The sequence below is a fragment of the Dermacentor variabilis genome, chromosome 11 (assembly GCF_050947875.1).
Source record: "Dermacentor variabilis isolate Ectoservices chromosome 11, ASM5094787v1, whole genome shotgun sequence".
NCBI classification, from domain to species: domain Eukaryota; kingdom Metazoa; phylum Arthropoda; class Arachnida; order Ixodida; family Ixodidae; genus Dermacentor; species Dermacentor variabilis.
The window spans coordinates 13,927,445-13,952,089 of NC_134578.1; the positions used below are offsets into that span (position 1 = coordinate 13,927,445).

Genomic DNA, 24,645 nt, shown 5'->3' on the forward strand with positions numbered 1-24,645 from the left:
ACATGAATCAATCAATCCTTGTTAAAAAATATTATCAAGCATTTTGGCAACTCTCTCTGCTTTGGTTAATGTCATTTAAATAAATTAAAAGGTAAATGTATATGCATCATTGAAAAATGTAAATTTTCTAAAGGCTTGTAAAGGTGGGGGACGGGTTACAGTAGGTTGTGTACTACTAAAAGGGGTCACGTACTGGAAAAGTTTGCAAACCGCCGCTATAGTCTATCCAGCGAAATGTGCTAGCAAAGAAGCTAGATCCCTATGCTACACCTCAGTTACTGTAATGCAATAAAGGTTTGCATTTTCAGCTTTGCTTTAAGATGACTTGCCATGACAAAACTGCATTTGAAGTCAGAGAAATTCTGTTTTCGAGGTCGTCTTACAGAGTGTCCCACTCCTTGGAAACCTTTTGCCATAACTAAAATAATTTTTTCTGGGCAGGTGTTGAAACTTACTTTTGATCCAGTCTTTTCAAAACCTGAGTCTGAAAAAAAAATTGACGAGCACATGAAACACTTTTTTTGTAATGCATAAACATCTGCTGAACAACTCTACTGCGCAATGGCTGCTATTTTGAAGGCTCATGTAAGAAAATACAGTAGGGAGAAAAATGATAGTATGTTGTGTTTTTCCTATAATTACTTCGTTAACTAGCCATAAATAGCAGTTAACTGCTCTCTTTTTTTTCATTTTTGTCCTAGAGGATGTACACTCTTGCCACCAGGCGGACAATAAAGGATAACATCTCATTTACAGCCACTAGCACAGACGCACTTCCCACATTGTTCGCTGTTGCCAACATTCTTGAGCTAGTGTGCTAGTGTATTTGACATTGTGTTTGTATAAGCTTTTTTATTACAATAGCAGTTACGTGTACAGACACTCAAGCACATTTGCACTATTACCGTTGGCACCATCACACTGTAGCTATATTCACTCTTTTCAAAATAAAAGTCAAGACAGCATGGCAAAGGCCTGGGGAACAAATACAGATATATCCTGAGTCACAAAAACGTAACACTACTTCATTATGTTTTTATTCCCAATCCACCATTGACTTTCCCAAATTTGACAACTCTACAAGGACTATTGGTGGATTCAGGGTAAAAATAGAGTGGAACAGTTTTATGCTATCGCGACCCTGATCGCACATCGAAGTATTGTGACAACAATGCATGCTCAACCAAACTGCACAATACTTTTTTGGAAACAATGGCGCAAAAATGTCAACGCACCTGCTTTTGAAATTTGCGATCGAAACTCAAGCACACTTCTTCAATGTCTCGCTTTTCCAGGATCAACCTGTGGTGAAGTAGAACAATATTGTGCCACTTTCATGTGAACAAGATTAAGCAGTAAGGATTTTCTTTTTCACTTTTCATACACAAGGTGTTTTATTTATTTCAAACAAACCATTTTTTTTTAATTGCACGTAGCATCCAATGCAATTCAGCCTGTTCAGGTATATATTACATGAAGAGGTGAATATCCAAGACAAATCGTAATGTCCAGGCAACTAAGCTATTCAACTCAGTCACTTTAGCTGACATGTCGCTAATGCGAAATTGAAGCCGAGCAGTAGTGGAGCAGTGCTTGCTAAACAGAAACCACAGGTCATCACCAGTTTAGAGAAGAAAAGAAATACGCTGGTGTTATTACCAAAGGTTTTCCGGAAGTGCTAGAGGGATGCTATTGAGAAACTGTCAACTGCAATGGCAATGTATTTCATAGCACACCTTCACAAGCAAAAAACTGGTTCTGACTCGATGAAATGACAACTAAACTTTAATTTCTTGAATTACCTTTTTTTGACAAAACAGTTCTGTAAATTGTGATGCTGAGACACCTAAAGCAGACAAACTTGATTTATTACGCTCTGTTCTGAAATATACTGCTAATTTGTGAGCGGGACTTTTGTAAAATTGTTGTACACAGTGCAGCAATTTTGCAAAAACTGTAAACTCGTAAACTGCTCATGTAAGATGTAAACTCATCTATAAAACTTGTCCCCTTCAGACGTTCATAACAAATGCAGTTTGGAGAACTGCAACATCTGTTTTGCTGCACAATTAAAAATTTCTAAACTTTGTGCTTCAGCTTTTCCTAACTTACCAATTTCTTAAAGTATGTTGTAAAAACTATGGTTCCCTGAATCAAAATGGTGATTCCTACAGTGAGCGAAGTTGAGCTTTCTCTCTCGGATAAAACGTTGTCCTGTGCATGCACTAACGGGCGAATACAAAAGCGCATCCTCCGATGCCTTCGGGCATAACACGCTTCAGTGGCTACAAACATTCGGCATTACGTCATCCAAGGTGCGGCGGGGTGTCCCACAAAACTCACCTAGCACAGTAGCTGGTCACAAGCCACTGCCTTTCTTATGGTGTGAGCTATGAATTCTTCCTCTGACGTAGTAGTTCTGCGGAAACCCGCAAGGTGGAGAGAAGCTCTCCACCTTGCGGGTTTCCGCAGAACTACTACGTCAAACTCTTGCCTTTGCTTCGTGTTGTCGACAAATTCGACTTCGCCCTACCATCTGCTAGCCGCCTGGTTAGCTCAGATGGTAGAGCGGCTGCCCCGGAAAGGCGGTGGTCCCGGGTTCGAGTCCCGGACCAGGACGAATTTTTCTTCAACTATGAGGCTTTTCTTTCGAGGAACCCGTATGGGTTTCCTTTGTAGCAATTGCTACAAAACGGGTGGATGTTTCATTCTTCCTCTATGTGCTTCTTTTAATCAAGTAAACAGTTTCAGTACATGGTTCCGTCATCATCTGCCAGGATATGAGGTGCACTTGCCCTTCGTTGAGCACTACCTGCCCAGACCTCAAAATTTAATTAAAATTGATTTGTCAGTTGCCTAATGCCAGCACTTCTGCACATCACATGTACTTGCATAGGAAAATCGGAGTTGTCCTTGAGGTGAAGCTTCCTCTTAACGTCATGCCACTGCAACACCAAACCATGCCTCCAAAGGAAACAAACAAAGCGAGTACCTGTTAAACTCCTCGGGATCGGCAATCACTGAGAAGTCTTGAACACCTCCATTCTGCAAGTTGCATGAGACAGGACACCATAGAATTTTTACCAAGAAATAAAATTTATAATACACAAGAAGCCCAACTCAATGCTAACTGTACTCCCTCCCATGAGCGGCCTCAGGTACACAATGTAGACAAGAAGTAAAAAAAAACAAATTTTCCTGCTGATAGAGCTGTGAATATGTGAGGCTTGAGTGTTTATTTAAAACAACTGCTTTAAGTCGCAACTATTTATGATAAATCCTTTTGAACAACACACTTTGCTATTTTATTCATTCCACAATAAATTTCGTGTTCACTCTGAGCACAGTGCTCCTTAAGTGATCAGGCAGTGGTGGAACATCTTAATTCTGTACACAAAACGCATTTATCATACAGTGTGTTACACTTCTTACAAACTAGAAGTGGTACTTGGTAAATATGCAATGCCACAGTAACACATTCATGCTATTTACGAAACTGAACAATTAAACAGCTGAAAATCAGATCTCACCAATCTTTAACAGAAGTTATGCTATTTTACGCATACCTTGTGCTAATGAAAGAGTGACATTGTCATCTACTGGAGGGTAGGATCAAGTACAAAGAAAACCTACACAGGTATCTCAGAAAGAAAGCTTTACAGTCAAAGAAAAATTCAGAAATCAAACATACAATAGGACCCACAACTTTTGTTGGCAGACGGTCTACCATCTGAGCTAACCAGGCGGCTAGCAGGAAGCAGGGTGAGGTCGGATTAGTCAACAACTCGAAGCAGCACGGAAACACTGAATACAGCGAGTCAGTTCTGTGAAAATGAAACTTCCTCCACCATGTGGGCTTCTGAGGCACTAATTTGCGATAAACCTCCCTGAATGCAGATATTTTTCATTCCACAGAAACTTGGTGAAATGGGATCGTTCTTCAGCTATTACTACTACTAGATCTGCTTAAGACATTTTGTGATGTTGGCATATTTTCTTTTTTTACCTTTTGATGTCTGAGTGTTTTGGAACTTTCCATGATTTAGCATTTTTCAATTCAAATGTTTGTTCCTGATCATCCGTTCAAGTCACACCATAGTGGGGGACTCTGGATTAACTTTGACCACCTGGGGTTCAATGTGCACCCAATGAATAGTCCACAAGGGTTTTTGCATTCCGCCCCCATGCAGTGTAATGCCCTAGCCACTGAGCTACCGCAGCAGGTGGAAACTATTTCAACACAGTGAGCTTTAAAATATAATTACCGTTCAAATAATTACAGGGTTTGTAGCACCATTACAAAAAAAATTCAAACACTGTCTTAAAGATAATGAGCAAGCATTTATTGTAAATGCAATAAAAAAGTGCTTGCTATACCTTTTTCACATAAATCTGTCCCCAGCGGCCAGAAACAAAATGGCTGCCTACCTTGAAAAAGCTAACAGGAATGGCTCAACTCTTGACTTGCAAAGTCCTCGTGGCCAGAATGCACACATAAAATCCACTAAGCTTATCCTAAAATAAATATTCGAAGATTTTTGACCACTCCATGAAACTTAATGGCTTTCAAGGGCTTGAAAATGGCAGTTTTACAATTCAAGGGTTTCAATGACAACTACAAAGCCTGCTATACTAACTGTAAGCTGTATGATCTTACATAAAAAGAAAGCTTCTCCATTATGGCTCTCCACCCTCTCATGTATCTACTGTGTGAGATGCACAACGCACAAACTTGAAAGAGCTATTGATCATAAAGCAAGTCATGGACAGAGGCAGAATTGAAGAGGACAGCTAGATCCCTGCAATACCTGAACAACTTTTCGCTTTAGCTGCATCAATTCCTTTTTCAGGGCGTCGTACTTTGTCCTCATGTCCTCCAACTCCGGACTCTGCTTTGTAAAACAAAAGGAATGATGATTAGATGCAGTGGATGATGGGCGTCACAAAAGAAATAGCATTAATGCAGAAAGAGGCTGCGTGCATAGATAACTCATACGGTAGACTTCTGTTCTATTTTTCAGTTTCGATCCCGTCCGAAAGTTCCGGCCGGCACCCATGCGCTTCTATGGGCCCTAACTTTCATTACTTTGATCCGAAAAAAGATTTAAAAAAATTCTCTCCTGCGGCTTTTTTTTTTAGAGCGCCGTCTCAGGATTGCCAAACCTGCGCGCCGTGGTGTCCATTGTCTGCGCCTTGTAGTCTGCTAGCCTACTGCTTCAGCTGCCATGAAAGATACACGGAAATCTAAGAATCGCCAAATTTTGGAATATTAGTTTGTAGCAATGAGGCATTAACATGACAGGAAACTTGAATAACGATTGTTATTCGGAAAGTTCGGTATTCTGAAGTTCATAGTACTGAAATATTTTTACATTGAAAACATAAGAAGTTAGCTGGGGAGTTCTGAAAAGTTCATTAATCTGAAAGGTTCGCTAATGTAGCATTCGTAACAACGAGATTTCACTGTACATTGCCTTGGTGATGTAAAAATATGTGCAACTGCACTGAGCTACCAAGCAGAATAAGCTGCAATGTTAAGCTGCATTCTTTGCAGTTATCATAAAAAACACTATGATTAAAATGTGCGCTTACTGTTGGGTTGCTTCCCTTCTCCAGATGTTCAGCATCTTCTTCACTTCTAGCGCTGCCTAATTTTTGATACCTGGAAAAAGCACGGAAGAGCAACGTGCAATGAGCCAGGCAGCAATCACAATATGACGCCACCAAGCTCAGAATCACCACATAAAAACTTGTCAACACCATAATCAGTGCAGTGAAATTGAGTTCAATAGATTACATTTCAAATTTTGTGATTAAAGTCACCACAATGTTGATCTTTCAGCAGAGTCGCTGAATGTGTTCTATCAATGCATGCAAGCAAAAACAAAAACACCTCTAAATGCAAATTTGCCACTAGCAGCACAGCTTCAGTGCAATACGATCCAGCTATAAGCTAGCATGATAATGCATAATAAGAAGCATGAGCTGATTGATTCACTGATTAAATAATTGATTGACAGATTGACTGACTGACTGATTGATGAATTTATGACTAATTGATTGATTGAAAAAGTTTGCCACACCAAAGCAACACAAGGGCTATAACAGGTGCTGCAACATATGGCTCCCAATTAAATTTAACCACCTAGAGTTCTTTAACATGTCCTTAAATCCATTTACAGAAGTGTATTTTTGCCTTCTGCCTCTATCAGAATGCAGCTGTTGCAGCCATGGTTTCAACCTATAACCACGCATTAAGCAACACAGTGCTGTAATTTGGCCACAGTGATGAGTAATAACAACACCAAAAATGCGCAAGCTTGCCGGCAGAAGCTGCAAGTGTACGTGACTAACTCCAGGTCAAAGTATAAAACACACACTCAAAGCTGACGATCGTCATTACTTATCTTCAATGTGATCAACGATTTCAACACATAAACACAGAGAGCGCTACTTGGTTATTACACTATCTATCGACAAATATGCAATACCAACACACCCAAACTTCAACGTTACTACACAAAATGTTCTTGCTAGACGACACCCATGCCATATAATGAGCTGCCCTAAATGAGGCACTCGTCGCGTCTGCTTTTCTACCCACCTTTGAAGCTGTATTCTTGACTGGGCTACCTCTTCTGACAATTGAGATGCCTTCTGTTTCTCACGCATGTAACGCTCCTGGAAGGAAAGACAGGAATACGGAAGCCATCAGCTAGCTGACATACAACACCACAGAGGTTTACCTGAAATCAATCATTTCCGTGTCTGCCCTCTCAATATAGTGATTTTTATAAATTTAAATAGACACAGACTAGGACACTTCTGGTATCATTAAGTTATTTACCACACAAAGTAAGTTATGTAGCTGCCTGATAAGTTTCAGCTCTTACAGCTTTTGTCAGATGATGAGAACAACGTGGCCCCTATTCAGGCATCTACAAGGAGGCATCGTGGACTGAGCGCATCGGCAGAGAGCACCCATTCATATCCTGCTCAAGACATTACTTGGTGCATCTAAGAAGGCCCCCACCTCCTGACTTGGCTGACATCCCCTTAAGAGACTGGGAGGCACCGTCTCCACATGTGCGGCCAACTATGATGTCACCGGTCATGTGATTTTTGTATCTCCACCTGACCACATCCTCTCCCTGCTCCTCTGGGCTGCTGCACTTTGTTTGAGCCTTGAATTAGCCTTCAGTTAATTAAGGCTATGTTAATTATTACACAAGCTTGAAGCACTGTAGATCTAACTTTCAGTTCTTTGACTCGCTTTTATCTAATCTAATCTCCGTCAAGGCCTGTCCATGAGAATGATTCAGTGTGTGCACTTTGAGATTTATACCACTAAGTGATGTCATAAATGCTAAATTCAGCAATTATGATCATGCTAAATACCCAATGAACTTGATATTTTGCCAATCTGATCTTGAGTTCTTCGACTCACTCTATGCAAAACCTCATCATGATATCTCTCTTAGCCTACACACGAGAATGATTCAAAATGCACACTTTGAGCCTTACACCACAGCGTGAAATTATGTGCGGCTATCCTCTGCTTTCTAATAACATTGCTGTTTTTTATAGTGAAACACCAAGAAATATGAAATTTGTGTCAAAACAGCTTACCTGCCATGAACTTGACTCTAGATGCACCTGCTTCAATTCCTGCTGGAGACTCTGCAGACTCTGTAAGGTAAACCACAAGCAGAGCCTTAAGGTTGCATGTAATGCATGGCAATTACTAATCAGTGGTACATGTTGCTGGGGGTAGTTGGTTCATACTGAAATATTTCAAACCATAAGGTTTATAGCCACTTGGCGCAAAACGGTAACAGAAAGGAAGGGACACCCTCTTCCTCTTGCACTTACCTTTTTCCCTCCCCCTTTTTGTTTCAATTTTGTGCTCAGTGGCCATAAATCTCATGGTCTGAAATTGTTCCATTACCAATCATTTCAAGAAGTGACATGAATTTTTTTATTTCTACTTCTTTTGCATCAAATGTATGTCCAGAGCCTTCTGAACCTTAGCGAAAATACTGGCACGCTCCAGAACACCCTACACCGTTTAACATAATGTTATTGTAGATATCAACTTCAGTATGTAACATGCTCATGATATGCATCCCTACGTCACACAATCTTTATTTATAATTCGGAATTAATCAAAGCTAGTCTCTGTGATATCGTCACCTTCATGAGTGTCTAGTATAGAAAATGCTATTGAGAGCCATATTCTTTGAACGTTCTGTTATTCATCTCTGCACATACACTACTGTTTTTTGTTAGTTACTTTGTTTGGTACTTTGTTAGTTTTTCTTCCGCTTTTGCGAATTTCAGGGCTTAAACAATGTTGCACTTACTGATGTATTCTTTTGATGTTGATGAATATTTTTCCATTGTGACCCCCTGTATTCTAACACCTACGACAATGCTGTGCAGGCGATGTAGGTATACCAAATTAATTAATTAATTAATTAATTAATTAAACATGCCATTCATTTTATAGTACGTTTATTTCTTCACACCTGCTTGGACCTGATTACGGCCTGTAGTTTGCATAAAATAAATAAGTATAGTTGTTCCCATGAACCAGTTTCAATTCTGGTACACAGGAAGAGTATGCGTCATGATATTGCAATATGTTGGTTTGCTTCATTCTTATGATCACTGTGGCTGTTGCATGCGAGTGCAGTCAAAACAAACATCTCTTTTTTTTGGTGAATAACATTGTTATAGTTAGTCCAAATGGCACACAAGTCGGCCAGTCTTTACATCATGATGGCATGATAATGTTGATGATAGGTGCACCATTACAAGAGCAGCTATAGTATCAAACTAAATTATTTTATAAGCACTTCCTAACCTTCACACTTGCTAAGAATTATTACAATACGTGATATAAGCACGCTGTAGAGGTTCCGAAACTCGGAAAATTTATGTCAGTACTCCTTTTTAACTCTTGAGCCTTAAGTTGCCAAGCTGTGCTCATTCTTAGAAGTCTGTATCAATATCCCCAAGGATAATTCCTACCTTTCTAGGGTGAAATTCCTCTGCTTTAACAACCACAAATCAGCTAAACTTGTCGGCTCATTTCCGATTCTGCCCCTTAGTTTAGGTACTCATGCATTTCACTAGTGCACCATATGCTTTGAATATGTTGAGGAAACCAAGGTGGCAAAAATTAATCTGGAGGAGTCCACTGCGGCACCTCACACAATCCATGTGTTGGTTCAGGATGTCGAAACTCCGCAAATCAACTGCAAATTAATCTTTTCCACTACACAAGTTTACCATAATTTTACAACTTGTATACCAGCTTGCATCGTACAACTTGTATACCAGCTTGCATCGTCACGTGCACTACATACTGCCCCCCTCATGCATATTAGTGCACACAGGCCATCGCCTAAACATTGCTCACTGCTGTACATTTATTGTCGATTTCACAGCATTCCTTTTTCTCATGTAACTTCAGACTGGGACAGCCTTCCATACAACATCACCACTGTCACCCATTCATACACCTCCATGGACGAAATAACTTAGTTTTGTAGATAGCACCACTGAAAATGCCTTCTTCATTTTCATGCATTCCCACTTCTTACATAGTAACCCTGCAGAAGGGTATTTAAGAAGCAGTCAGACTCAGATTTTATTACTAAATATAATTTTCTCATTATAAAACAGAATACACGAAAGGAGGTCCCAGGGTCGCATACTGAATTGGTACCTCCTGTACACTGAATTGGGACCTCCTGCGCATGTACAGGAGGTACCAATTTGAAAAGAAAGGTAATACATTGTAACAGTGACGGTAAAAAGCATTAACTATAAAACAACTCAACAAGACATCGATTATCAGGAACACTAAAGCATTAAGCAAAAAAAACAATTATACAGAGTCAGTAAAGGATACATGCAGATTAAAGCAATGGATGGCAGACAGGTTAGTACAAATGTAAGGACACATGTCAAAAACGTACAAGCCGCATGCTTTAGATTGCGCTGGTAGCAGCTAGCGGCGACACCTTGTACAAAAGCAGCTGGATGCGAACATGCATGGTTACATTGAGGCACCTTGCATTCTCTCGCCCTGCTGATCTCCTCATGCTCTGGGAACTGCTTTGCCCATCAGGAGCGCATTCAAGACAAGTGTCTTGACTTTTCAGGATCTTAAACGTGCCCTTGGGGCAGAGGAACAACAATGCGATAGGGCAAACACTCAAAAGGGCATTTATTGCCCCTTTCATGCAACAATGCCAGGTAGCCGAATTACTACCAATGGAACATGCCCATGGGTGCAGATGGATCAAGGAAGTCCAACACACCGCGACAGGATATCAAGCAAATATGTTTACCTCCATGCTGGACATCAATGCCTAATCGTTCAAGCGTACAGTCAGGTGAATGGTGATGCATTGGAACAATCAAGTTTGTCCATCCTGGTGCCCCGCTTGTAGGTGACATTAGCAGCGCAACACTCGCGTCATTTTTCATACAATTATGCAGCCACACTGACCGCTGGCAGTGCTTAGCTTTGCGGAGAAGCCAGATTGCAGGAGATGTGAGAGCCATGCGGGGAAAACAAGGGGATGCAAGAGAGTCGAAGGTTCCCACAACCTCTGCAACTTATCTTCAGGAGAAAAGAAATAGCAAAGCTCACTTCAACGCTACTTCTATCATACATAACACTAAACTAGATGCACGAAAAGCCATGCATCAAGCAAGTGTTTACTTCAACTCACCGATGAATGCCTTTCTCTATCGGTCAGGAGTTCACGCTCCAGACGGGTGAGCTCATTCTTGATTCGCGTCGTCTGTTTCTCAGAGTCCTGCGCACAGGCAAAACCTATTTGCTGCAAAAAACCTACTTTGCACATTTCAAAATGAATCTTATCCCGTCAGATTGAAAAATTCGGTGTCACTGTGAGAGAGTTGCACTTCACTGTAAGTGTCATTTGCAGGCTGTCACAGGGAAAGGTTCAGTGACACCTACTGCAGAAGGCACCCGATAGTGAGAGCATTTGTCACACTTACTTCTCTCAGTCAAAGTATGTAGCGTTATTAGCACTGCTTCAAAAATAAATAAATATAACCACCAGCTTTTTGTGACATCAAATTTTCTAAACTTCTTCACTTATGAAAGCCGTTAATGTTCCTTCGCCAATAAAAGCCATCATGCTTTCTTTAGGAAATGATGCTTCACCAGCCTTCGCATTTCCAAACTCACAGCGCATCACCTGAGTGTTGGTTGCATTGCGATCTTTGCTTGTGGTGATCGTTTATGTTATTTTTCAATGCCAATAACAAATATATAATGTTCTGGTTAACTTCCCTATTGACACTGCCATCATCTATAAATGACACATTCCTTTCCCATGTAGCACTGTGTTACCAAACTGAAACACACTGTGACAAAGAGCCCTCACTCAAAGTGTCACAAAATTTGCCTGTGTAAGTGAGATATTAGAAGCATGCTGTTTAGGGCAGAATACCATGATTTAAAGAGACACAACCACTGAATCAGTGCTCAGAGGCGACAACTATGAACAAGAAAATTGAAACATTTGTATCAAACGTTGCATAAATATGAGCACCAACATACCACATGCTTTCTGTAATGTATGTTTTTGAGCACTGAAGATGAGGACGTGAGACGAAATTCTTGCGGACTAAGCTTCATAATATTAGTTGGTACCAAACTTTTTTTGCAATAATAAATTTTGCAATTATTAATTAACAGTTCACTAATGTGAAGTCATAAATTTAGGGGACATGTTGTAATTGCATAACTGACCTCAGCCAGTAGTACTCAAACCATCACCTTCATCAAGGAACTCTGCACCTTGCACCAGTTTTGAGAACTAAGTACTCAAAACCTACAGTGAAATGCATTGATGTTCCAGTTACGATGTTCTGGCACTCTAGAAATGTGGTATGGAAAACTGATAAAACTGGAACGTTATTATTTCTGATTTTTTCCTTATATTTCTGTCCATTTGATTAAAGTTTTACTGTATATTAGCTTGCAGCTTACGTAAATGTCTCACAATTTTTATGAAGGTGTTGTAAAGGCGCTAAGCATAATTTGGCGATATATATATCAGAGCCATGTAAAATACATCTATTTTGTGTGCTGCAGATACCTCAACAGCTGTAGCTTACAGAATTGGGATATCACTATCTATTACCGAATCACAGAGTTGTAAACTTGATGCCTCATGTGCTTACAATTTTCAATAATTTTCAGAAATCTACTTAGAGCCCAAATAAAACATCTGTCCCCTACAGCCAGTAGAGTTTAGCTTTCTCATCTGTGCAATAATCCTCATCGACTTCGTTGCAGTGGAATGCCGTACAAAACTATTTCTCTATTCCTATGGACTTAAGTACATAAGAGCTTCTGAGCTAAACTTCGTCGCCGGGAGATGGTCAAAATTATTTGCACAGCCCTGACTACAGCGTCTTTTATGGCCCATGAGTTGCATTGTAACATTAAGATGATGAGCAAAACGAGAACAGGGTAAAAGCGGGAGCCAACATTTCGACAAGTGGACTTGTCTTATTGAAGGCTTTGGAAAAGACAACTACATGTGTCGAAACATTGGCTCAACGTCCTGAATTTCCATCTTCCGCTTCCCCCATTTTTTCATTGTGACATTTTTTTAAAGCTCATATATTTACTTTTTCTGGTGAATGTGGAAAAGTCTACATTCAAACTGGTGAGCAAGAGACTGACCTCTTCTACGTGTCGGAGACGCAGTGTTGCCCTCTCAACTTCTCGTTGGTTTTCGGCTAGCCTTCTTTCTGCTGTGGTGAGGTTATCTTGAAGAAGCAACGCTTCTTGCGACTTCTCCAAAAGCAGCCTCGATGAATTCAACAGCTCTTCAGACTTCTCTTTCAGTCTATTGAAAGTGACAAAGCCAAACAGTCCGGTGTCAAGTTTTTTCGTCAAACATCCCATAGTGGGACAGGCAAAATAGATTATCATCACACATTATCATCACCATCATGCCAAGAATGGAGAATTTTAGCCTTTTTGTGAATGTATTGCCACACTCTATATAGGACTAGATGACAAGGATGAAAGTTTGTGGTTCCCGTACCCCACTTGTGCCGAGCCCTCAAGGGAGAAACAAACATTCTTAAGCTTACAGCAGTCATTCCGCTCACTAAATGTGGCGACCTGGTCGAAATGGTCCAGCCAGTCTTTTACATCTTCGAAAGCATCATCGTGGAACGGTTCATGTGTGTGAAGCGCATTGACAATCCTCAGTGCTGAAGCTGAGGGAATCTGCTTCGTTTAAATTGCCCTTGTTGACATTCCTGTCATGGAGCTTGCCGTTGGACCGTATTGCGGTGGAAGGCTTTGGAGGTGGTGGCTGCTTCGATGGATTCTTGCCGTCCCTGAAGTACTACTGTTGTTAGCTTTTGGCTAAAGTCTGGTGGGCATAGGACGAAGCTTTACTCACTGCCTGCACTGCTTTGTCATGAGAGGAAATGGCGAAGCAGTAAAGTCGAAATGAATGGCTCCACAACAGCAACTACAAATATCTTTGCCCTCAACGTCTAGTCCTAAACAGATCATGGCAGTATTATTCTTTGCCAGTACTGGGCTATTGATGATGAGTGAGCAGCCAATGCGGCTGCTCACTTGCTGTGTAGTTTTCAACCAGAGAGGACACAACTATTATTGCAGTGAACTACTACAATGTGCTTAACTCCTGTTGTAATGCATCAGTAGCAACATAACCGTGAAGTTCTTCTTTTCTTTATTTGATGAGAATGCATGTAACATAAAAATGCCTCAAGTGCATTGTAGCTGGACAAAGTGTCACAAAATCTCAGTAAAGCTTCATTTGGGCCTAGTTGTTACATAATTCTGAACTTAATGTTACATCGCAAACACCTAAGACGAACCACAAAAAGAGAGACACGACGCACAGTGGTGTCGTCACAAAATGTTGCTACCAACATTGCTACTACTATCCACAGCTTCAGTGACCCCATATGCATAGCATAAAGGTTACTCTGTGTATGAATAAGCCAAAACTATATTTACAATCCATTTGGCGATTCCACTAATTTCAATGAAGTTATGCAACTATCAAATTTTTCACAGGTGCTTTCCATTCACTTTAGGCAGCACCTGTACCTCCCTGCTTATGTTCGCCTGTCCAATATAGATATATAGTCTGTGTGACACCTCCTCTTGGCACAGCTTCTTAGCCTGCTTACTCGCAACACTGCGAGCACTTTGAATCACGTCCAGTGCAGTCACTGCAAAGCCCACAACACTCGCTAGCATTAAAGAAACACTAAATAGAAAAATTGTCTTACCTTCATTAGTAAATCACTTCTCTACAATACCCAGAAAAGCCACTCCTGCTGTGAAAAGAGGCTTGCTCAGCCAAGACAACGCAAAAACTAAAGATGGGTGGCGACACCATCTTCAAGTTCTTGCACAAGCTCGTCTTCACGTCGTGAAATTTGGCGAAATCTGCTTAGGTCTAGTTCATTATTTATCGGTAAAGATGGACTATGTTGTATCAAAGAAGGGCCAAAGATTGAACTTAGCAAGTTTCAAAAACTTTTACTGGGCCACAGCATCCTAAATACGGAAAAATACTCTGAAATCCATAATGTCACCAGCTTTGGAGTTTCGGCATGAAATTTTAAGAATGGAGCATTGCATCTTCACTTTCTTTTCTAATATTCACCCTACTACTGCAAAATTAATGAAAATAAGGTTTTGAAGGAATAAATTACTATGAATGCAAGCTTCTTAGTGTTTCACTTAAGTGGTGCTTTTACACAATATTTAGCTGCTATAGTGCAGCAGTTCCCTTTGCTTGATTATATTCCCTTCTTACTATCTACCACCCATGACTTGCCATTGCCTGGTGATAATGTAGGCCAAGCAGTGATTGCACAACTGCCGAAACACGATTTGAAAATGAATTGGGATAGATTCATCTCATTATTGCAGCCTTAAGGCATTCTTTACCATCTCTTTGGAGAATGCATCTGTGAACTTGATCTACATTCCTGCACAACAAAACCTGACAACAGTGGTATTCATCTCGATAGATGTTAATCAGATCATAGTTTTTGCATGTAGAATCCCAGAATTTTGAAAAATCGTGATAGTTGCAACTGTACCTGTGTGAGCACAATGTTTGGTGATGGATAAAAGATGTGATGAAGGATGAAGACGTAGAGAAGAAAAAGCTGCTTCGATGCTATACACTTGGCACCGAACCATCCAGTAGCATTTTTGTAAATGAATTAATGAGAAAATGAAAGAATTAATCAAGTAATCAACTGAGCAAAACATTCGCATATGCAACTCGCCTCTCCTGAGCACTCTCCAACTTCGCCTTCAAGTGGTCATTTTTTCTCTCAAGTTCCAGTATGGTAGCTTCTTTATCTCGTACCATGCGCCACGGATTTGTTGGGGAGTCCCGCGCACTCGACAGCTGCAGTGGCTGAACAAAGCATACATAAGTGAAACAGTAAATGATCACTCGCGCACTCAAGAGATGGTGATCACTTACTGTAGTAGCTTCCCGGCTGCTAATATGCCTTAGGCAGACGTCAACATTTTCTTTGAGCTGAAAAAAAGAAAAGGTATGCAATGCCTCGTGTTAGGGCAGCTTGCTTGTCTTTCTTGTACAGAAAGAGATTGAGCGGAAACCATTGGAGAATGATTGGCAAAGTGAAGCGACAGCTTCTAGTTAGACCTGCCAGGATACGCCGCTGGGGACACTTATTGGTTAGTACTATTGGTTAATGCTATGAGGCATGCGGGTGCTGTGGTATTTTTACTATCTCCAGTATGAACCAACATCAAAAACCACATTAAAGCACTTGCAAGGATACATAACATGCAATGGTATTAGGCATAGCTACAGGGAACTCTGGCATTGTAATTGCTCATGCAGCCATGGGAATGATTAGTGGTTCATGGATTTGTCTCATCACCATGCTTGTGGCTTGATATGTTTTTGCTGCATTATATATTATGTATCAAATTCTTGTAATTTCAACGCAATCAAGCTTTTTTCTAAACGCATGAAGGCAATTAACTCCTGTGCACATGCTTAATCACTCTGAATTTTGTTGATTTATAACACAATGCTTCATTAAATATGACCAATTCACACAACCACAAAGTCATTTGAAGCCAGAAGGACAAAGCTGAGGCAAATCCATGTATATTGCACATCACTCTTACGCTGGTAGAACCACCACGCTTGCAGCTTCCATAGACAGTAGCACCAGGGTTCTAGTGATTCTCTGGTGATTTTTGTAGGAAACTATGCCACCAATGGCATTACAGCTTATCCCAAGCAGCATGTGTTAGCCAATTTTGTGGACATGACACATTTGTTTAACACAAAAGTGTGCAGAGAGTGGGCACTTATGCTGCACTTATGTAATGCCTACAAACACTATATATTTCTCTACTTTTTTTTTTATTCCAGCCATGCATTTCCAGTAGCTGCTTGGGGAAACATTATTTCATTAAGGAAGATACATTTTCTTGTGCACAATTCACACGAAAGGACAAAGTGTTCTGTCCTGCCGCCTTTTGTCCTTCCTTGTGAACTGTTCCAAGGGTTTTCTTTGATGAATGAACTAAAGTCACACCATGGATGTGAATGTGTGCATCAGTAGTACATAGCACAAGGTATTATGAACTCTATCGTATCAGGATCGGCCCACCAAACTGCCATCTTTAATCACACTGCCTTTGAGATTGGCCCAGTTTACTTGGCCAGACGTGTGTCTATTCAAAGAGGAGGGAAGAGCCAGAGAAAGTTTGGCTCTATTGTGCAACCACTCACCACTTCGACAGCAGCATTTTGTTCTTGACGGTACGCTTGAATCTTGCTGTTCAAGCAATGGATGTTGGTGCTCGTATCCTGAAAGTGCAGCAAAATAAAAAGCAACGTTACTAAAACTGCCACAAACAGGATTAGTGCAAACTATATCAGTGTGTTGAAAACAATGCGTCACTCTAGCAAGTAAGATGAGTGAAAAACAACACAAATTTCATCCCCTGACAACCGGGTATGTCAGTCAGTCCCGGTGCACAAATTTAATTGTGTACCCAAATTTTTTGCCAGTTCAGTTCAGAAGCGGCAAGGAAGCGCCCACGGACATTAGAGCTTCGGATAAATTGAGCCCCTGCGCACTGAATGTGGCTTAATTCATTTCACTTTACTGTGCTGCAGAGTATTGCTCTACATGACCACTTTGCTGAAGGTACTACCATGTTTGATGTATGGTACGTTCGGAGTGCCACATTCTGTCAGCAATAGCAAAATATTTTTTTTTTTTTGCTTTCTCATAGCGACTTCATCTGGTAACTAACTTGTGCATGCACGCGCTTTGAGCTGGCGATTTAAGCATTTCTATGAGAAAATGTTACAAGTCTGACTGCACAACAAATCAATGTGAATACCCTGCAATTACGATAACTAAGTAGAACACAATACACGAAATAGTTTTCTACAACACTGACGTTCTCTCAGTGCACTATGTAACACCTTCGAATAAAGTTACGAAACTTTGGTACATTTATCAAGAATCTGTCATAATGTGACTGACAGGATAGTATGCTTATCAATAAATTGATGTTTATTAATGAAGACGCGAGAGATAACGCACAAAGAATCCTCCCACCGCCTTTACTTTTTTTCAGTGTAGTTTTAATACCAGTGCCACGACGACTTTTGATCGCAATTCGAGCACGGTTCGGATCGAAATTATCAACCACGATTGGCTCCCTCAAGCAACTTAATTGTTCAAAGAAGCCAATCATGATTGAGAAATATGATCCGCATCGAGCTCAATCGCGACTAAAAAATGCGCCGTGGGACACCCGTATAACTTTGGAACATTTACCAGCAGTCAATCACAATTCGTGACTGAAAGCGACGTGTGCTACATCGAAATACAGTAGGTCTTACGATAAGGGCAGACGAGAGCTCGTTGACTTTGCTGACGATACTTTCTTCGACGGATTGTGTCAGATGCCTGACCTCACGACTAGACGCGGACTTGGAGGCATCCTCATCCGAGTTGCTCATCTTTTTCGCGCGTCGTTCATGTCACAACACTACAGCGCTATCTTCGCCAAGACGTTTCTGCCTAGAAAAAGGCAGCCTTGCCGGTGATTCAAGATACAAACACCTAGAAAAGACATCGTGTACCCCTTGAGCTGACGTAACCTTAATTTAAGGCGCGAGCTGTCGCTACACCTTCGTTAGCCTACGCACAGGTCCGCAGACCATAGAGTTGCAGCAGGCAGCTCGAAATGTAAACAAACCGTGCGGCCATTTTTAAAGGCTGTCGCTCAGCAACTACTGCAACGCCGCGACCGGATGTTTTGATTGCTTTCTTGGTTTCTCCCAGCTGATCATCCCATCTTGCTTGAGCACGCTAGCCTTAACACGGCGACTGAAATTTCATCGTCAGCAACATATGCTCAATTATAAATAATAACATCGAACATTGCCTCCTTTTGCTAGATGCCTGCGGAATGGCTCGGCCTCCCAGAACGGATATGTCCTCAGTTGTGAACAAGTGTCGCGAGGTGGCGCTCGCGACCGACACTATCATCATCTATCATCACGAGCGGCGGGCATGAAACCACGGTCCGCACAATCCTTTGGGTGCGCTTTTCAAAGGCTGACTGTCTGGCTCTAGAATACCTGTCGCCAGTAATACCTGTAAACATACGCTGAATAATGATTAAGGTTAATGGCCTTTGAGAGTGGGGGCACGGCTGATGAAGGTTTCGGAAGCCACGCAAGGTAGTGCCCACTGGTTCCGTCAGCCCCATGTGGCACTCGCGACCGACACTAGTGGCGAGGAGAAAAGAAAAAGAGTTTGGCAGCTGGTTTTCCGTTCTATGGGGCAGGCATCTAGTAAAGGAGCGAATGGGCTTTTCTATTCGCACTTGAAACGCGCATGCGTCTTCCGGGATTGTTGATTTCTGCGCTGTCAACCAATCAAACGACTCGGAAGGTATATCATATGGGTATATAGCAAGCAAAAGCTTGCATCCACTGGTGATCCAGCAGTGCGTGATTGTTGTACTTTAGTCGTTAGGTAAGTGAGCGCCATTTCGTAGTTTACCGAAAGAAAACGGCCACGTCTTTCACCACGCCGGTTGATCACGTGTCGCTTGAAGTGAAAGAAGTTTCGTTACGCGGTTTCTGCGCAGGACGCGCCGGTGGATATTCGGGGTGGTCGCTGTCACATCGCGCTCAGCGAAAGGCGAGCGGTGCGCCCCGCCGTGTGGTGACACGTGTTGACACCACCGACAGACTTTGACACTTCAGCGTCGCGCGCCCCGTGACTTGTCAAAAGATTGTTGCTGTTCGCCCGCCCAGCGACTGTCCCCTCCTGCATCAACTTCGATGGCCGACGCGGAACTGCTGACACCGATGGTGACCGAAAATATTGACGGAATGCCCGCGTCCACCGAGGACCCGGTGAAACGCCGTCTGACCATTTCCGAGAACGTGGACCATGCCAGAGCTTGCAAACTGGTCAGTAATGGGCGCAGCTGAATTTCTGTCTGTTTTCTCTGAGCCCGCTGCGTTTGGTGTCGCAAATATGCGTAGGCGTTGGCGCAGTGTCGCTCACACGACGCGCCTTTGATAAATTCGACATTTGACTCGTCATGTTACAGTTGTGTAATATTTTGGTTCGTTTTCAAATGGGGAAAAGGGTGGTACTTTTGTTGACGGATAGCTTGTAGTAGTAGTACGTTTTGGAATAGCAGCAGGAAATAGCAGTACTTAAAATGCTGCTTGCAATTTAGATGCGGTATTTGAATGTCTGCACAGCGCAGGAAAACTCCGCTGCGTTGCACCAAACGGGTTGCCGGAGTGACTTGGGCTTTGCTTTGTTTATCCTTTTCATGTTAGATTAGGGTTCTTCGAATAACTGACAGCTTATCTCACCCATATTAGTAGAAGACGCAAAATGTGTCCGTTCCAACTTGTATTTTCTTTGTTAGTTTTGTTGACATTTGCAATGGAAGTTTAAGATGGAATCTTATCGTTGGCTGTTCATAACTTGCGCGGCCGTGTGCAACCAGTTGCGAAGTTCGTCAAGGCGTTCAGTTGGTGTTTCTGAAGCAAACATATTTTTTTCCCTTCCGTGGTGTTGAGCCACAATTGCTTAAACTGTAAATATGAAATAATGCTAGTGATGGTGCGCGACTGTCCCGCGTTTACCTGAATGTCAGAAACGGGCCCTTTGAAACGGCGTGGTGACCACGGTCGCCGTCAATTTTTAATTTTTTTTATCAGTTCGTATCGCCACATGTGGAGAGTGTCACCATTAGTGACAAGTCTTACCGAGTTGCTGTGAAGTTATTCGCTTACACTCCTTTGTTTATTTTTTCTTTCAGGCAACTTTATGGGTGTTCATTCTGAATCACTAGTGACTGCACTGCGGAATGACTCGTGAAAATCTTGAGGGGGAGAGTATGGCATAGCAGCGACATTTATTGTGCATGCAGGCAGGCAACGATCTCTACAAGGAGGACAAGATAAAGCCGGCAATCCGCAAGTACCACGAGTGTCTGTTGTACCTCCGGGCCTGTCAGGTCCGGTTCGACATGCCCATCACGAGTGCAGTGAGCCCCAAACTGGACCAATCCACAAAGGCACTGGTGGAAAAGCTCCACGCTGAATGCTACAACAACCTCGCTGGTAGGTTCTTTATCTCAAACTGCATCTACTTCGCAATTTTGCCATGTGGTAGTTAACAATAACCGTAAGCATTTTTCTAGGTCTGGCAATCTTCCTGAAGTGCTTGCTAATTACGGCCAATAGTCTTCTTCTGCTGTTTCATTCCATAAATCCCGACTAACCAATTTAAAACAATATACATCGCTTTCAATTTTTACCCATCTAGAATTATCAACTAAGAAAACTAATGCTCTTAAGTGTATGTATTCCACATTCTCTGTTTGGTTTGCTCAGCTACCTCTTCTTCACTTCTTTTTTTCATTCTTTACAGATTCTATAGATTGCTTGCATGACCCGTTCATGTAATAAGATACTTCACATGCATTGCCCACCAACATTTTTTACAAATCTAGTAACTCTAGGTGATCTTTTCACAATAGTTCTTTATGTGCATACCCTCTCTTGCTTCATATTTTTCTCATTTCCATAATGTATTAGTTGTCATGTTTGCATTTTAATGTTAGTTCACAGGAGGTCCCACTTGCAGCTTTTACATTACCTCCTTCTGTATAATAGTGTTCCAATAGACTGATCTGTTTTATCAACAAAATTGAATTAGCGTACCACTTTGGGACACGTTGGATTTGTGCAGTTCCAAGATGCACCTATGATGAAAACATCTGTGTGTCCTTCATCAGCGTCGCTGAATTATGTCCTTATACACAGCTCTTCAGTGCGTGTTATTTGCAATCTCGTGGGTGCCTTCTTGCAGTGTAACAGACTCAAGACATGTACAATATGACCGGACGGGAAAGAATGTTACTCGCAACTAGCATTCTTTACTGTCTGGTCGTTTCTTTTCATGCTTTCGCAACTTTTTTCCTGCAAGTATGAACTAATTAGCAACAAGTAGCAATATGATATAGGTGTATGACAATGCACAGGGTAATGCAGTAAAGGAACAATTCCATAATTCAAAGTATAGGCTGTAGCAGTAGCTTTAAGAGAGTAATGGTTCGCTTTTTAATAAGTACTTTTATAGGCCATAGCAGCTACATTTGATGTCCAGGTGGTGCGTCAGCGTGTGTTGCTTTGAGACTTTAAACACCACGGTTAAATTTTTTTTTCAAACTTTTTCTCAGCATGCCTGCTGCAACTACAGACTACGGATTACAACAGGGTGGTGCAGTACTGTAACATTGTCTTGACGATGCAGCCCAATAATGCCAAGGCCATTTTTCGCAAGGGCGTTGCTTGCTACAAAATGGGCAACTACTCCCTTGCATTGCAGTACCTGAATGATGCCAACAGGCTGCGCAAGGGAAAACCTGGTGAGTGTTGCTGAAGTTCCACATTGTGCTGTTGTCCAACCTGTAGGCAGGTCCTAACCAGGTTAGCGCCCAGGCCTACCCGCAATTTTAGTTACAATGCTTGCTCAGGTGGTGATACTTGAGCCACTGACTGCAAATAGAGTGAACTTTTAAACATGCAGCAAGAAAGATGCCCATGAAACGAACGGACACCATGAGAGAAGCACCAACACTCCAATGTGAAGAGATAGATTTCACGAGTTCCACCATCCTTAGTTGGCTATGAGGGCAACTATGGGAAGCACAGTCATCTTTGTACCATGATAAACCTACTTAGCCATTCGAGATCTCAAATATCACTGGGTAAGAACATTCTACGCGGGAAAAAGTTGAGAAAGTTTCCCTTAAAATTCATTGCAAGTATTAGAATTCACCTTGACATTCCCCTCAGTGCCGTATCGAACCAAAGTGCTTTGGGAGAATAACTACAACTTTCTGTAGTGTGGAAAGGAAAGCTCCAGTGGGGGAGCTTCTGTACGTGTCACTGCACCAAGTATTTTGGCAATGTTTGACAGCGCTTTTGGGTCTCGGAACAGATGGTGCATCGGCTTGCCTTCCACATGTGGCAGTTTCACATTTGCGCAGACTGGAAGAGAGAAGCAGAAAAACAAGCCACAGTTCCAAGGCCGCACCGGTTGTTCTGGGGCTTTCGACTTAGTCGGCGGGCAATCCCTGCCGAGAATGAATAATTCATCCGCTACTCTGTCGCCATATTAGTGTGCATACCTAAGTTTTTTTCTCTCAGAACTCATAACTGAAACTTTGCCTTATCATGGCTGTCCAATAAGTACAGTACTGTATTTTTTCAATTACAACCCGATCTGAGGGCCCCGTAGCATGACTCTTCAGGACATGGCATTCGCGGAAAGAGCACGGACCGGTGGGGTGGATGTTCGGAGGTTTCCTCACACTGTCAAATTAGGCCAGAGTTAGAGGCACAGCGATGATTGTGCCTGGTGGACCAAAGGAACTCTCGTAAGGTGAACTTTGCAGGAACCCAGGAGCTTGAATTAATCCAGTGCCTTCCAACACAGTGTCTCCCATAGCGGCATAGTTGCTTTCTTATGTTAAGCCCTAGTAATCATTCATTGCTTTACGTCTCGTAGCCCGTGTCACTTGGAACTCCCTAGTATATTTGAGAGCAATGGTTATAACATGGTTTGTACATTTTGGACACTGAGGATGCAGCAACATTGAGACTAAATGAATACCACAGAATTGAGCACTGTGTGCACTGCTGTGCAGAGTAAGAGGTATAGTCTCCAAAGCCTCGCGCTTCAGATTGTGCAGAATTCGCAAAGTTTTGTTGGCCCAGACTTGACGTGCTGTTACTTTTGTTTCTCTTTTTCTCTCTTGCAGATGACTCAATCATAAAGTACATCAAGCTCTGCACAGAGGGACAGTCGTCTTCCAGCAAAGAGTGATGTGCTTAAAGGGCCTGCCAATTAAACAGCCCCAGCGCAGTGGCGTATGTACCAAGCCTACTCGTAAGAGTTTATGATCTCATTGTTGACTTGCCGTCGTGTTGGCCTGCTTCCCACTGTTTCAAAGCTGATGGTGCAGGGGATGCTTCCTCTGTGTGTTCCTGAACCATGACGTGTTTTTGATGTGCTCACAATGTACAGATTTTTTTTTTACTAATGATATACTAATAAAGATTTTTCACAAACTACACATTGCTCCTCATTTATATGTATTGTTTTGCATGCTTCAAACTCGTGTATTTTTATTTACAGCCATGTTCTGATTGTAGCTTAGTGCAACAATTTCCGCTTACTTAGCGTTGGGCATAGTTTCATACAATTACTAGAGGGAACTGTGCAGCTATGTCTACAGGAGCTGCAAGCAAGGTAGTTCAGCCAACTTTGTCCTTCTGCCTTTAAATGGCTTCGTGACTTTGCAATGTAATCATTTTTAAGAAAGTACTGCATTACACCTTGGCACCTACTCTGTAACTCTAATGGTCCCGATTACGTACCCTACGGATCACATGGCCTGTCGAGCTCCATTTTTTTTTTCTCTTAATGTGACCTAGAACATCGACCATGCCTGTTTGCTCTTGATCCACCCCCCCCCCCCCACCACCACCACCACCACCACTCTCTTCCTCTCTCTCAACATTATGCCTCAAATTTTTTTGTTCCACTACTCTTTGCACGGTTCTTGTCCTAGAGCTTCTTTGTTAACCTCCAAGTTTCTGCCCCATATGTTAGCACTGGTAGAATGCAATGATTGTACACATTACAATGACAGTGGCAAGTTCCCAGTCGAGGTTTGTTAACCCCTGCCATATGCTTTCTAACCCATTTTTATTCTTAAATTTCCTTCTCGTGATTTCTTAAATTTCTTCCTTTGCAACTTTATAAATTTGACCACCTGCAACAAATTGTGAACCAGGCACGCGTTTGGAGGTGCCCGGGGGTAGGGGCACCCCCTCCCGAAATTGAGCAACATACTCCCCACACTCCTAAAGCGCCGCCAAATCAATCTTGAGACTTGCCAGCTATTCGGCGGTCGACACTGGGCTGCTGTTCCAGTAACATTATGGCCGAACC

General features: G+C 42.0%; 2 protein-coding genes across 3 annotated transcripts in view; one reads left to right on the top strand and one right to left on the bottom strand.

The window, feature by feature from the left end:
• Positions 1-18,535, bottom strand: part of LOC142564569 (uncharacterized) — a 32,129-nt gene extending 13,594 nt beyond the window's left edge. The window contains exons 1-13 of one of the 2 annotated variants that reach the window (XM_075675620.1): positions 17,982-18,535; positions 16,854-16,931; positions 15,561-15,617; positions 15,358-15,491; positions 12,743-12,908; positions 10,749-10,835; positions 7,630-7,689; positions 6,605-6,681; positions 5,593-5,662; positions 4,809-4,892; positions 2,993-3,045; positions 1,236-1,302; positions 456-484 (exon numbers count right to left, since the gene is read on the bottom strand). In XM_075675620.1, the coding sequence (XP_075531735.1) occupies positions 456-484; positions 1,236-1,302; positions 2,993-3,045; positions 4,809-4,892; positions 5,593-5,662; positions 6,605-6,681; positions 7,630-7,689; positions 10,749-10,835; positions 12,743-12,908; positions 15,358-15,491; positions 15,561-15,617; positions 16,854-16,931; positions 17,982-18,101 (1,082 nt within the window). In that variant the 5' untranslated portion in view covers positions 18,102-18,535. The remainder of the gene's footprint in view (positions 1-455; positions 485-1,235; positions 1,303-2,992; positions 3,046-4,808; positions 4,893-5,592; positions 5,663-6,604; positions 6,682-7,629; positions 7,690-10,748; positions 10,836-12,742; positions 12,909-15,357; positions 15,492-15,560; positions 15,618-16,853; positions 16,932-17,981) is intronic. The other variant, XM_075675621.1, reaches the window with a different exon arrangement.
• Positions 18,536-18,974: 439 nt separating this feature from the next.
• On the top strand, positions 18,975-23,764 carry LOC142564642 (tetratricopeptide repeat protein 9C-like). Its single transcript, XM_075675716.1, has 5 exons — positions 18,975-19,125; positions 19,241-19,568; positions 20,549-20,741; positions 21,863-22,051; positions 23,450-23,764. Exons 2-5 carry the CDS (start codon positions 19,437-19,439, stop codon positions 23,512-23,514), a joined length of 579 nt encoding a protein of 192 aa, XP_075531831.1. The 5' UTR covers positions 18,975-19,125; positions 19,241-19,436; the 3' UTR covers positions 23,515-23,764.
• Positions 23,765-24,645: the final 881 nt, after the last annotated feature.

Bases quoted from the DNA above. Each gene is read 5' to 3' on its own strand.
- LOC142564642 (XM_075675716.1), top strand. From the start codon at position 19,437: ATGGCCGACGCGGAACTGCTGACACCGATGGTGACCGAAAATATTGAC. The intron at 20,742-21,862 runs GTAGGTTCTTTA...ACTTTTTCTCAG, and splicing joins ATGCTACAACAACCTCGCTG to CATGCCTGCTGCAACTACAG. The intron at 22,052-23,449 runs GTGAGTGTTGCT...TCTCTCTTGCAG, and splicing joins GCTGCGCAAGGGAAAACCTG to ATGACTCAATCATAAAGTAC.